Raw genomic sequence first — 14,007 nt, 5'->3', positions numbered from 1 at the left:
CTTGGCTACAACACACTCTAGCTAGTGATTTCTATTAGAGTCATACCTCGGGTTAAATATGCTTCGAGTTGAGCGCGTTCGAGTTGTGCTCCTCAGCAACCCGGAAGTAACGGAGCTCGTTACTTCCGGGTTTCACCGCTTGCGCACGCGCAGACGCTCAAAAGGACGTCACGCACATGCGCAGATGTGCCGTCGCTAGTTATGCTTACCTCTAGATGCGAACAGGGCTCTGGAACGGATCCCGTTCGTATCTAGAGGTACCACTGTAGTTAACAGCAAGCAGATAAATACTTGTCAAAAGGACATTTGAACCGTTCCCTAGTTTTGTGGCACACAATTACTGCTTTTCCAGCAAAAGCCAAATGGTCTCAATGTATGGGCACTGGTTCCCTAAGCCACACCAGTGGAGCAGTGCCATGGCAAGGAAGGATCTCGTTGTGGCTGGTTGCCTTGCTCTCTTGGGTCAACAGCAAATGCGAGAGAAATGGCAGAGAGGTCAGACTGGCTCACTCCACTAGCTGGAGTCTGCCCAGGGCCAACCTGCCCCTTTCTTGAGAGCTCTCCAGCCAGCAGATGCTGCAAGCTTCACTGAGGCTCACGCTAACCACCATGATGAGATGAGTATTCAGGTCAGTGCGGGGAGCATCCTGTGCCAAGCTAAGTCCCAACTGCTCGATTCGTTTTCTGGAATGATCTGCCCTGCATGTGTGTTGAATTCTCAGCTCTGGGTTCATTTGCTATGCTAGGCACTAGTCAGCCGCAGGTAGAAAAATAAATTGCTGCACTTGGAAGCTGTGTTGTCATGGGGGCAAAATCCACTAGCCACTTAAGTAAGTAGCTAGCTTGGCCCCCCATCAACCTTGAAGCCTGCAGCTGCAATCCAATAAACACTTATTGGAGGGGAGCCTTGCTGAACTCAGTGCAGCTTACTTGACATGAATAGGATTGCACTGTGTGTGTGTCTACATGTAGAGCACTCCAATCTCTCATACGAGAAGTGTTCAGCTGGTGTAAACACAAAACTATATTTTAGGGATCAGTAGCTAAACAACAAGGGATGTGGGTGGCACTGTGAATTAAACCACAGAGCCTAGGACTTGCTGATCAGGTGGTCGGTGGTTCAAATCCCCGCGACGGGGTGAGCTCCCGTTGCTCGGTCCCTGCTCCTGCCCACCTAGCAGTTCGAAAGTATGTCAAAGTGCAAGTAGATAAATAGGTACCGCTCTGGCGGGAAGATAACGGCATTTCCGTGCGCTGCTCTGGTTCGCCAGAAGCGGCTTAGTCATGCTGGCCACATGACCTGGAAGCTGTACACTGGCTCCCTCGGCCAATAAATCGAGATGAGCGCCACAACCCCAGAGTCGGTCACAACTGGACCTAATAGTCAGGGGTCCCTTTACCCTTTACCTTTAACTAAACAACAGTGTTAAAAATTGTTTCCTTAACACATTTTGCCATAGCAAATTGCATGGGGCTCCTCTATCTGGTTTATTTTTGTTTAAGGATAGTAAGTCTTGAGCACACATGTAAAAAAGATCTAGAAAAGTCTTCACCAATCAGGTGCTCTCCAGAGGTTTTGGAGTTTAACTCCCATCCTCCCTAACCACTGACCATATTCTTTGGGGTGGATGGGAGCTGAATTCTAACAGCATCTGGAAAGCACTAAGTTAGTGAAGGCTGAGGTAGGAATTCCAAATGGGCAGGGGATCAGTTTCTCCCCCTGCCTTGCCCCATCTGCCAAGAAAGAGTAAAATGAATATTTTTAAAGGATGGGTGGTTTTAATACAAGCTTTCATTTACCTGAAAGGAAGATATGTCACATTTTCAGACACTAAATGCCTGTATATGTTTTCTGGAGATTCCCTCAGATATATTATCTATTTTGGAAAGAGAGAGGAGAAAAAGGGGGAGAAAACATTCATATGGTACTTTTAAGTTAACTACAAGGTAATATTCTCTGCAATTCTCCCACCCCCCAAAGCAAGGCATACAGTAGGACAAAGGATAGTGTGCATACAGTGATACAGAGAACTGGCTATAAAGTAACATGGCGGTCAATACAAAGCCAGAAAAAAGGCAAATAGAACCAATAACCATTCTGCAGACATAAATGCTGTTCAAGCTCCAGAAAGTGTTATTGCAGTAGAATTGCAGATCAGAATTAGATTCCAGTTCAAAACATTGCAACATTTTCTTCATGAGCCATTAGCATGTCCCAAGAAATTTTCAGAACCATCAAATGGGTCAGTTTTTAAACTAACAGGATTGGCTACAGAAGACTTTGCCTGTACAGCAGACTGGCATGTAAGCAACCCAAGCCCAGTGTTATGGTTACTGCTGGTGCAACCATGTTGGTGCCAATTCACACAAACTGCTTTTCCCAAGCAGCACAGCACCCACGTGATTTGACAACTCTGGTGGGATCCACACCATATCCACAATATATCAGCTAGTCCTGACTCTCACAACCAGCCTACACCTGCTTGCAAAGGTGAGACTCCTATCTGTACTACTTATTTTCATAGTGTGGTAAACAAATAACCTCTGGAATCGTACACCTAACTTTGTCATGCAGGAAATGCAATTGTTTTAAGCCTCCAACAGCACAAGACATGAGCTGTGACTGTTCTCACACTGCTTATTTCATCATTATTTTAAATGCTAAACAGTTTGCAATGAAAATTTATAGAATAATGCTTCATTAAAAATGAAAATATAAAATACAGCATAGGCAAAGTTTAGCAACTGTACACACTTCTATCAAGTTTCACCCTCCCCAGTTTTTAATCCTTAAAATATTAAAAATGCTAGGTGATACAATTTTTGCAATCAGCCGTCCTAAACAACTGTGCTCTCCGAGTAGACAAAACAAAGGATAAAATGATAGGCAAAAGATAATTCAGCAGCTGCAATTCTTGATTATCCAATTAGCATTCCCAATACAATATGCCTGTACACAAAGCAATTATCCATTGCATGGACTGAAGAGACACGTCATGTTTCAGTAACATCCAAGTCCTGTTTTGATGAACAGATGCTACACAAAGTAGCACAGCTGGGTAGTTTTAGTCTCTGGAGTTACTGGTCTTAAGAGGAGACCCTGCTTACATGGCAAACTGTAGTCAGTTACTTCAAAATGTGGGGGAAATGAGCACTGTTGCACTTGGGGACCCTCCTGCACATTCTGATTACTAGGGCGCTGGAATCGTGTCACAACACCCTCAGTGGCTTGTACGTTCAACAGCACAAGCTATTACTGTTAATCTTGAAGGAGAGCTTCGCTGGCTATATGCACTGATGGAGTGAATAGCAGGACCCACCACCCCACCCCTACAAGGGCTTAGAAATTAGAAGCACTGCACTTGGAAAACTACCTTGCTTAAATTTCTTTTTAAGAAATGCGGCTTCAAATTGCTTTGAACACAATGCTGTCCTACAAACAAGTAAAATACTATTGCAGAAATGTGCTGGTTCTTCGGGAGCTGCTTCTACGCAAAAGCTGAAGTGGGACGGAACATCTGCTGTAAAACCTCCTAAATTCATGTACACCTGCATCTGCTGGGCGAGAGCTGTGGACAGTAAGGCTGGAAGTTCTGGTATACTTCATAAGTGATAACCTATTAAAACCATGTCCTAAGAAAGATCATCTCTTCCATAAGGATGTTGCAATGGTATCATAAGGTGAGGGTGGGGGGAATCAGTGGAAGAAAGTGCTTTTCTAATGGGGGACACATCAATTGTTAAGGTCACTCCCGGTGGAGTACAGGGTCAGGTTTAAGGTGCTGGTTTTGACCTTTAAAGCCCTATGCGGCCTAGGACCCACATGCCTATGGGACTGCCTCTCCTGGTATGCCCCGCGGAGGACCTTAAGGTCCACAAATAACAACACTTTGGAGGTCCCGAGCTTCAAAGAGGTTAGATTGGTCTCAACTAGGGCCAGGGCCTTTTCAGCACTGGCCCCGACTTGGTGGAACGCTCTGTCACAAGAGACTAGGACCCTGCGGGACTTGACATCTTTCCGCAGGGCCTGCAAGATGGAGCTGTTCCACCTGGCCTTTGGTTTCGACTCGGTCTGACCCTTACACTTCCCTCCCCTTATGTTCTTGATTTATCAGCTACTTTAAAATGAGGCTGCATTTTAAATTGCCTTTTAACCTGTATTTTAAATTGCCCCCCCTTTCCCCTATTATGTTTTTACTGTGATTTTATTGGTGTTAGCCGCCCTGAGCCTGGCTCTGGCCGGGGAGGGCAGGGTATAAATAAAATTTATTATTATTATTATTATTCACTATGATTTACCGTATTTTTCGCTCCATAGGACGCACCGGCCCATAGGACGCATCAAGTTTTTTTGGGGGGAAATAAAGGAAAAAAATGTTATTTCCCCCCCAGGCGCTTGTGGTGCCGGCAGCGGGGAGAAGTGCTCTTCTCCCCGCAGCCCGCCTTCAGACCAGGTCCGGGGACAGCGGGAAGACGCGCTGCGCCTCCCAGCTGTCCCCGGAGCACGTGGGGCAGGCAGCGGGGAGAAGCGCTCTTCTCCCTGCCGCCCGCCTTCAGACCAGGTCCAGGGACAGCGGGGAGACGCGCTGCGCCTCCCCACTGTCCCCGGAGCTTGCGAGGCAGGCAGCAGGGAGAAGAGCTCTTCTCCCCGCCGCCCGCCTTGAGATCAGGTCAGGGGACAGCAGGAAGACGCGCTGCGCCTCCCAGCTGTCCCCAGAGCTTGTGGGGCAGGCAGCGGGGAGAAGCGCTCTTCTCCCTGCCGCCCGCCCTCAGACCAGGTCCGGGGACAGCGGGGAGACGCGCTGCGCCTCCCCGCTGTCCCCGGAGCTTGCGGGGCAGGCAGCGGGGAGAAGCGCTCTTCTCCCCGCCACCCGCCTTGAGATCAGGTCCGGGGACAGCGGGAAGACGCGCTGCGCCTCCCTGCTGTCCCCGGAGCTTGCGGGGCAGGCAGCGGGGAGAAGCGCTCTTCTCCCCGCCACCCGCCTTGAGATCAGGTCCGGGGACAGCGGGAAGACGCGCTGCGCCTCCCCGCTGTCCCCGGAGCTTGCGGGGCAGGCAGCAGGGAGAAGCGCTCTTCTCCCCGCCACCCGCCTTGAGATCAGGTCCGGGGACACCGGGAAGATGCGCTGCGCCTCCCTGCTGTCCCCGGAGCTTGCGGGGCTGGCGGCGGGGTCTCCCCTCTCACTCTGCAGGCTTCAGCGAAAGCCTGCATTCGCCCTATAGGACGCACACACATTTCCCCTTCATTTTTGGAGGGGAAAAAGTGCGTCCTATAGAGCGAAAAATACGGTATCTGCCAGAGCTGTCTCCTCATCTTGCTCTAAGACAGGGGTGAGGAATCTCCAGCCCATTGGTCCATCTTGGCCTGCCAGGTCATTTTGCTTCACAAGCCACACCCACCGATCCATCAGCTGACAACACTAGGTGGTGTCCGCAGGTATTGTGCGGCCAATCCTGCTGTGTTGTTGCTTTCCCACTGCCTTCTTTGCAGGGAATGTGCTGGTGAAGCAGACCTCTCCGCCCACCACAGTGGGTCAACTGAACCAATGGATTCAAGTTACAAGAAAGGAGATTCTGACAAAACATCAGGAAGAACTTTCTGGCAGTAAGAGCTGTTTGACAGTGGAAGAGACTCCTTTGGGAGGTAGCGGACTCCAGTTTTTAAGCAGAGGTTGGATGGCCATCTGTCATGGATCCTTTAGATGATATTCCTACATTGCAGGGGGTTGGACTAGATGACCCTCGGGTTCCCTTCTAACTCTACAATTCTATGATAATAGGATTCTATGATAAGTCTAATAACAACCTCCCTACCAGGCACCGAGTCCACAACTACTTATTTTCAACAGTACTTCAGCAAAACAATCTCCCAGATCATTCAATGGCCCACTGACATGAGCCTATTTAGCTTTATTACTTTCCCCAGTCAGACACAAGCATGTAAAAACATTACAAATCTTCAGAACAGGTGATGCTTTTGTTTTAAATGGTTCTGGATGCAAGTGCGCGCAAGCTTGTGAATGTATCATCAACCAATAACTTTATTTTCTTCAAAACTCAGCCCAAGGTACCGTGCAGACAACACTAGCTGGCTGTAACCCTGGTTAAAGGATTAAGAGTGGTTCATCAGACTTCACAATCCCTGCCCCAGCCCTTCCCTTCTTCGGTCTGTATTCCTTCTGCTCACTAAATCATTGGTACAGATACCAAATCATTGCATAGGCAGGCACAGAGGTTCAAGTGCAAGAGGGAAGGTCCATTCCAGATTCCTTAACCATGGTTAAGAAATGGGTAGCAGTTCATCTGCTCCTGTCGCAGGAAGTATAACTGAACTGGCATTTCTATACCCTATCAGTCATGCAATATTCTGGGGAAATATAATATACAACTGATCTGAGTTAAAGTTAAAACAGTTGACTTGTGCTCAAGTGTGCGAGAGAGAAAAACCTGTGGAAGTTAAGTGCATATTTTTATGTTTAGAAAAAGTAGAACTTTAAGCCCTTGTGTTCTATAGATTTTGTTTTGTTTTTTTAAATAGCAACTCTTCATCAGCTTTACAAAAGAGTGGGAAAGAAAGCATCACAGAAAGACAGAAAATAAATAAATACAGCAGAAATGACTTTCCTAAGCCAAGGCACAAACATAAGTCATAAACTGTTTACAATAATAACACTGTGTAAAAACAGACTACAGAAGCAACTTGCCTAGTCAGCAGAACCAGTACCCTGGCTTTCTGGCAGTGGGTTACTATTGCTTTCTGGGAGGGTTGATACAGTAGGGAGGTCAGCGCAGTGCAAATCCACTGGTAGAACCAATCTGGCACTCCTGCCAGTGTGTTTGCACTGCACTGACCTCCCAGCTGCATAATGCCTCTTGGTAGAAAACAGCAACCCACCTGCCAGGAAGCTAGAGTAGCAGCTGCACTCTACCAAGAGACAGCTTCTGTAAATAAGTATAAAAATGAAAAATCACAGGAGCAGGCAAACACTGAGACCTTGCAGAGATCAAAGAAGAAGATTGCATATTATTCCTTGGGGAAATGAGACACAACCACACTGGTGAAATATGCACCCTTAGAGGAAGAGAAAACATTGTAAGGGGGGGAAAACCCCGCACAAACCAATACAGGTTTTAGAAAAGAGACAGGCCACAAATACACACACGCCTGTTTGCTTAAATGTAGAGAAGGCTATGAAAGCCAACACAAGATACACAAGAAACCCTGTTGGTATCAAATCCCCATGCATTAACGTAGAAATTTTTACTTTGATTTCAGGTACTACTGGAAGTACTAATGGAAAGGTTAGATATTTGAATGTTACATCAGCAGTGGTGATTCTGCTTTGCAGCTCCACCTAAAATAAGGTTACATCTAGAAAAGTTGGCAAACTGAACCTAGGAAGGATTAAGGAAAAAAACAAAGAACACAAGAGGTGAAGGAAACTGCTTACCCTGAAGGAAGAAGATGAGAAAATAAAGTACACAGAGATGAGTCCTGGAGATGACCTGAATTACAGCAATTCCTGAGGGTGGGACCCAAGAAGGGTAGCCCTCCAAAAGGACATAATTAGTGCCAAGCCTGAGAAAAAGAAACACTGTTACTAAGTTAATGCAGGATTTGGGATACAGAGCTGAGATGGAGGCAGGAGACAAAGGAGGAGGACAGGACACACAGGAGCTATTTCTGAATTAAAACAGACAGAGAGAGTCAGAAGAAAGGATATTAACCCGTGAAATAATAGAGGAGATCAAAAGCACCCACTTCAGAAGTAATCTCAAAGTATATTTCTATCTGCTAACAAAGAACTATAAACCTCTCTAGCTAATGCAGTTCTGCCTTTTAAGTATGAACAGGCTGGTATTTTAACTGAGCAAAACTAAAGCTATGATGTCTTATTTCACAACACTTATCATTACTCTGCTACCAAATATTCCATGTATCAGCCTCCCTCAATGCGATGACCTCAGGATGTTTCAGACTACGGTCCCAGTCTCAGTCCCAGCCGTCATAATGACCAATGGTCAGGGATGATGGGTGTGTTAAACATCTGAAGAGCACCAGGTCAATGAAGGTTGTCACATATCCTTTTCCAGCAGCACACACATGCTGCTCAATTTAATATATGTCACAATTACATACAGATGATTAGTGACGAAACCTACCCAAAAATCATGTTCAAGGCACTAACAGATTGTTTAACCGTCCCATTAATTATTTTGAGTTATTGCACATTATTTGAAACGCTTCTTTCTTCTGTTTCTAAAGTTCAGGTCCCCAAATAACCCAGTTTTTGATACGGTATACCACAAGAAACTCTTATTGAAAGATCCAAGAGAGCAAATGGCCTGATAGGAAAAGACAAACGGAAGAAACTACATCACCTACAAACACTGAAAACATAAATGAAAATGCCATTAATGATTCATGATCTTCATGAAATGAAGGAACACCACATTCAGATTCATTTTCTGAAAACATTCTAGATAAAACAGGTATGATAAACAGTTTTCTTAATTTGAGATTTTGCCTTATTTGGCTTAAGGTTATATGTGGTTATATGTGGTAATTTGAATTGTAAACCCAATTTTCACTGGAGCATTCAAGGACCACTGATTTCAAGGCATGTCTAATATTTTCTCAATAACACTCTCACTATCCTTCAGTTCTTTGGTTCTCTGTTTATTTCCAAAATAAAACTTGTAGGAATAGCACTATTTGCAGTGCTGTAGTCACTTGCATAATTACGTATTATTCTTAGATGTATCTGAAATCAACAGCCCCAGAGTAACATCTAAAAATGCATTTAATACATTCATGCAGGGGTATGTGAAATATATCATTTCTTTTTTTGAAGGGGGGATGTCAAGGTATCAGTAGGTTAATACAACCACCTACAAAACATTGAAAAACAACAACAAATATTTTATTGTAACTCCTTTTACCATTAGAGAGTATACTCGAAAGCATTAACATTCTGGTGATAATAAATAGAGAACTCTACAGTGTTTGTTTATTTATCAAATTTCTATTCAATTACTATTAGTTTCATACAGCTCCAGTCATAGAAATCAATAATAGGAAGACAGTAAAACTTGCCATATTGAGAACTGTCAAATTCTCTGTGCGTAAAGGACACCACACAATGTCTAGAAAAACAGCCACAACAACTAGACAATTAGCACAACAGATTTACTACTTTCTGGTTAAAATCCCAGTCCCACGGAAAACGTTCAAGTTGTCCTCTATAAACATCAAGCAAAAATTTAAAGCTAAACAGTAAAAACAGCTTAGAAATACAAAGCTCCACTAGGCAGCAGTGATTCAGGACTAAAATGACACATTTCTTACATTAAATACAAATGCTGCTCCTTCCTGAATTTGTTATAATTACTCCCACAAAATGGAAACACTGAGAATGCTTCCATATGACAAGGCAAGCCACGAAAGCACTGGCTCTTGTGTTTCCACTGACACGACTCATAAATTGAATCCTGCCCAAAGAAAACAATCTTTTTGTTTTGATTTGTTTTGTCTTAGATGGTGTGTGTATGCATGTGCTGCAGCAGGAATCACCAAAGGAGTCAAGAAGGAATATCTCTTTTTTAAATTACACCTGCTATCTCAAGCTTTTATATTAATTAACATTAAAAAAGTGTTGCAATTAATTGAAGACACGTTTTTAATTAGACAAAATGTGTTTTGCAAATAATCTAACCAACTGACCAAACATTTAAGAAATCTAAAGGCAAATAAAATCAAAGAATCGCATGGGGAAACTATGTTCAAGAATACAATATAGCAGGCACCCCCAAACTCAGCCCTCTAGATGTTTTGGGGACTACAATTCCCATCATCCCTGACTACTGGTCCTGTTAGCTAGGGATGATGGGAGTTGTAGTCCCAAAACATCTGGAGGGCCAAGTTTGGGGATGCCTGCAATATAGCAATTGCAAGGATAGCTCTGGAAGGAGAGGACCACACATACAGTTGCATTCACATCCCCTTCTAGCTCTAACTTCTCCTACTTTGCGACAACTGCATAATGCACCAGTGTAGGCAGGGTTTATTGTTCTAAGTTGGACAGGACAAATCAAGAACCATATCCATGCCAACGTGTGATCATTGCTTAACAGGGTATGAATAACGTAGCTCTTTGAACGGAAATCCTGCTGAAGCTGAACTTCCACTCAGCTGGAGAAGAATTCTGGACACACCATGCGACTTTCAGAAACAGTTAGCAAATCAAGCCACACTGTACAGAGCAGCTTATATCCCTTTGGAGATTGGAGAAAGAAGGATCCAAAACATATTGTCTACAAAAGGTATCCTCGGTATGAAAAAAGTAAAGTTACAGTTCAAGAAGCTTTTGAAGCAATTTAAGCTTTGTGCAGCCTGGACGTATCAGAAGGAGCATTACCGTTGAGAAAAATTATTTTCCAACTTTCTACCTTCAGCACAGAACTCTTTTCAGATTGGGATGTCCATTTAAGCAGCTCGGCACATTGCAAGGGATTCTAGAGTACGCTGTAGAGAAGGAAGGTGTACCCAAGCTGGTGACTCCTCCTTAGGTTTTGGACTAAAAGTACAGCCCACACAAATAACGTGCCCTCTACCCCAGGGGTGGATAACATTCTTCAGCCTAACAGCTGGAGTCCCTTGTGGAGAATCTTTTGTGATGGGCAGGGTCAGAGGTAAAAGTGTGGTCCATTCCATCCATTCAAAACTCAAAGTGTTCAACCCTAATTTCCCCTCCCTTCATCCAAGCAAGCAAGAGGCATGGTTACACAGTTCAAGTTCATATTCCGGACTTGAGGAGTATGTCCAGCAGTGCCAATGATGGATGTGGCCTGGGGAAGAGGGAGAGAGCATGGTTCCAAGGGCCAGAGAGGCATAGAGGGCCACATTTAGTCCCAAGTCTGAAGCTCCCCATGCCTGCTGTACCCATTGCTGGACCTCTGTGGTTACTTGAAGGAAATGTACTTTCCACATACAAATCTTAACTGAATCATATACTAGAAATTACACTAAGGCTGCAATTCTCAGCACATTTACTTGAATGTGAACACCTTGCCGATCAGCAAGACTTATTTCAAAGAAAGTATGTTTCGGATGGAAGTGTTAATGTGAAATGTACCATTCTTTTCCAGAAATATGATCTGTGAGAGAAAGCTCACCCCTCACCCTAGAAATGCACACTGCCCCTTCTGTGCCACTGCACCCATGTGCCAGGAGGCAATCATGAGCAAGATGCTCTTCAGGAATGCATGTCCACCATTACTGATTGGCTCATTGATGTACCCCTTCGTGTCCGAGGAAACCCAGGATTTCCTTGAACAGAATTTGGTTTATTACATGGTTCCCATTCTTTTTCCTTCATTAATACTGATGCATATGGGATTACGCTTCCAGTCGTACAGGGTTCATTCTAGAAGGATGCTTTGGTCTGGTGCCATGGATATGTGTCAAAGCTATTCTGCCTTCCCAAGTCTACACCTGTGTGCTTTGTGGGTTATGTTTTTCATTATGCTCACTTTACTTTTTTGTATTTGAAATTTCCCAACAAAAAGAAATTAAAAGTAAAAACACAACTATTCCTCACGGGAATGGTTTGTCCTCCATTGTATTTTAACACTGCTCCCTCAAACTAGCCCCACTTAATTCCCAGCTGTCCCAATTCAATTGCTGTTTTAAAAAAGTCTTTCTTCTTCTTCTTCTTCAAAACTTCAAACCCCTGGACTGTTTATAATAGAGTATAACTAGATCTACCAGTGGGCCTAATCAGTGTTTCTTTTCCTGGGGGGTATTCAAATGTACGCAGTACTGGCACCTTTTTTTCTAGAAGAAAAGCACTGGGCCTGATCCTCATCTTCCTCACAACCCCGCTTGTCAGGTTGATGTCCCTGACTCATCTGTCAATCACCTGACATCACAATGACCACCAGGTGACTAGTTTTTGCATTGATCTGTGCATGGAAGCCAGGACAGATCAGCTGAGCACTGGGGCTTGCAAAGAACTGCACTTGAGGCTTTGTAGGTCCAGTGACATCTTCACCTGTCTCACACGGTATCATATATGACATCTGGTTTCGCAAGGCAGGTGAGCTTGCCAAAATGGTCTGGCAATAAATAAATCCATATATCTAGTAATAAGAGTAACAGCAGCAACAAGTGAGGTGGGAAATGGGGAAAGAAAATGGGCTTAGGGATAAAACTGTAAAGCAGTTTTATACTATGAATGCATTCCTTTTCCTAAACTGGGGGCAAAGGACATGAACCACAAGTTACTTGACCACTAGACATGAGGGGGCAGGGACGACACAGGCTTGTGGGTCTTTGACAGTTTAAAGTTAAACATTAGAATACTTACTGCGTAACAGCCTATGAGGAAGGCTGCGTTGACTTGCTTTTTCTGATCAAAGCCAGTATAATGAACAATCTTCTTTCTTAACATGGTAAAGGACTGTACCAAGGAAATAAACAATGGAGTTATAATCCAACTCCTTGCATTATAAAAAGTTGCATTTGAGTCATATTTAAGTAGTAAGTACACATAGAAAACAGCCTCATTTGGTAACACGTAGTTACATTGTTACATTTTATTTAAGACATAATTCAAATAATTACTTCTTTGTCAATGCCTTTCTACAACAAAGAGGGACAATGGGACCCAGAATACATAGTAATGAAGGTTGAAATGGTAAGAAGAAAAAAATTAAATGAGCTAGAAGATCAAATATCCAAAGCTAAAATATAATTTAATGAAACAATTCTGAAGTCCACAATATAACATAAGTGTTTGAGTCAGGAACAAAAGAACTTGTGTAAACATGAGGTTATTATGAGAAGCAATTTCCTCAACTTTGCTGTTTTAAAGGGTCTTTTGTAAACTTTAATTGTACCAGACAATGTGAAATTTATTTACACACCTCAGAGATTCATTAGTCATTTATAGAAGAGCAAAAAAACACACACACCCTAACATAAATTTGAACCTGTACTGCTGTCCTTCTCTAGACATGCTCTTATAAACCTCTAGCTCCTGAGCACACAGCTTTCCTGTTCGCTGAAAAATAACTACTACAAGGCCACATTCACACCATACTTTTAAAGCACTGCGATACCACTTTAAACTATCATGGCTTTCCCCAAAGAAACCTGGGATGGTCGTTTGTTAATGGTGCAATGACTGTTAAAAGTGTTTTCACAGCACTTTAAGTGTATGGTGTTAATGTGGCCCAAGCAGAGTAATTGGAATGTGAAGATCCAAGAGTAATCCCATAACCAGCTCCTCCACATAGTACTTCAAATTCCAAACTTACAATTTATCAGATCTCCACAGCAAACATCACTTTTAAGTCTTGCAGCTGTGTGTAACTGCTGAGTCACAAACTTCAGTTTTCACTGTTTAACTTTGCAACAGCATTTCAAAGGCTGAATGAAAACATATTTGCAGCTTCTGTTTCTTTATTCTGCAATGTCTTCCCAATAGACATTTTCCCCATCTACTATCAGATATTCTTGCACTAAATAACTTGAAAAAATGTGGGAAAGCCTGGGAAATAGTATGATTTGTTTGACTGGATGAGCAATTTCTTCAGCATGCTGGCTGCTCCAAGATCCCTCACACTACTACATAGTACAGTTTTAAGGCTTAATTGCCATTATATACTACTACAGTTCTATAAAACACCCGAGGGTATTATTTTTGTAAAAACTTGAAAATAACAGATTGCCTTGTCAACTGTTCCATCTGATCATAAAGGAAAAAGAAAATAGATTACAAGCTTGTGGTCATCTGTAGCAGGATCTGTAGCAGGGAAGAACAGCAACTAGATGTATTTAGCCTTCACAGAATCCATGAGGAACAAAACTAGTTTTACTTCTTCTAGTTATTTGTTCCAACATTACAGCGGAGGTGGAATCTGGGGAGTTGGTTTCCTAATTATTTTAAAGGGGAGACCACAGCCTAACTTTGGGGGTCTTAGGGAGGTAATCCAAGAAGCGCT

General features: G+C 43.4%; 1 protein-coding gene and 1 long non-coding RNA gene across 24 annotated transcripts in view; both read right to left on the bottom strand.

Annotated features, from left to right (window-relative positions):
- Window positions 1–14,007, bottom strand: part of LOC310745039 — a 65,664-nt gene that overhangs the window by 24,490 nt on the left and 27,167 nt on the right. The gene's annotated exons all lie outside the window — the stretch shown is intronic.
- The window catches only part of CDC14B (cell division cycle 14B), a 120,638-nt gene that overhangs the window by 79,715 nt on the left and 26,916 nt on the right, over window positions 1–14,007 (bottom strand). For all 23 annotated transcript variants that reach the window (XM_083576944.1, XM_083576925.1, XM_083576943.1 and 20 more), the window contains exons 4-5: window positions 12,369–12,461; window positions 1,801–1,877 (exon numbers count right to left, since the gene is read on the bottom strand). In XM_083576944.1, the coding sequence (XP_083433070.1) occupies window positions 1,801–1,877; window positions 12,369–12,461 (170 nt within the window). The remainder of the gene's footprint in view (window positions 1–1,800; window positions 1,878–12,368; window positions 12,462–14,007) is intronic.

This window comes from Podarcis filfolensis, assembly GCF_964270895.1.
Source record: "Podarcis filfolensis genome assembly, chromosome: 11".
NCBI lineage: Eukaryota > Metazoa > Chordata > Lepidosauria > Squamata > Lacertidae > Podarcis > Podarcis filfolensis.
The sequence above is the reverse complement of the archived record's forward strand: the minus strand, read 5'-3'. Positions and strand labels throughout refer to the sequence as shown.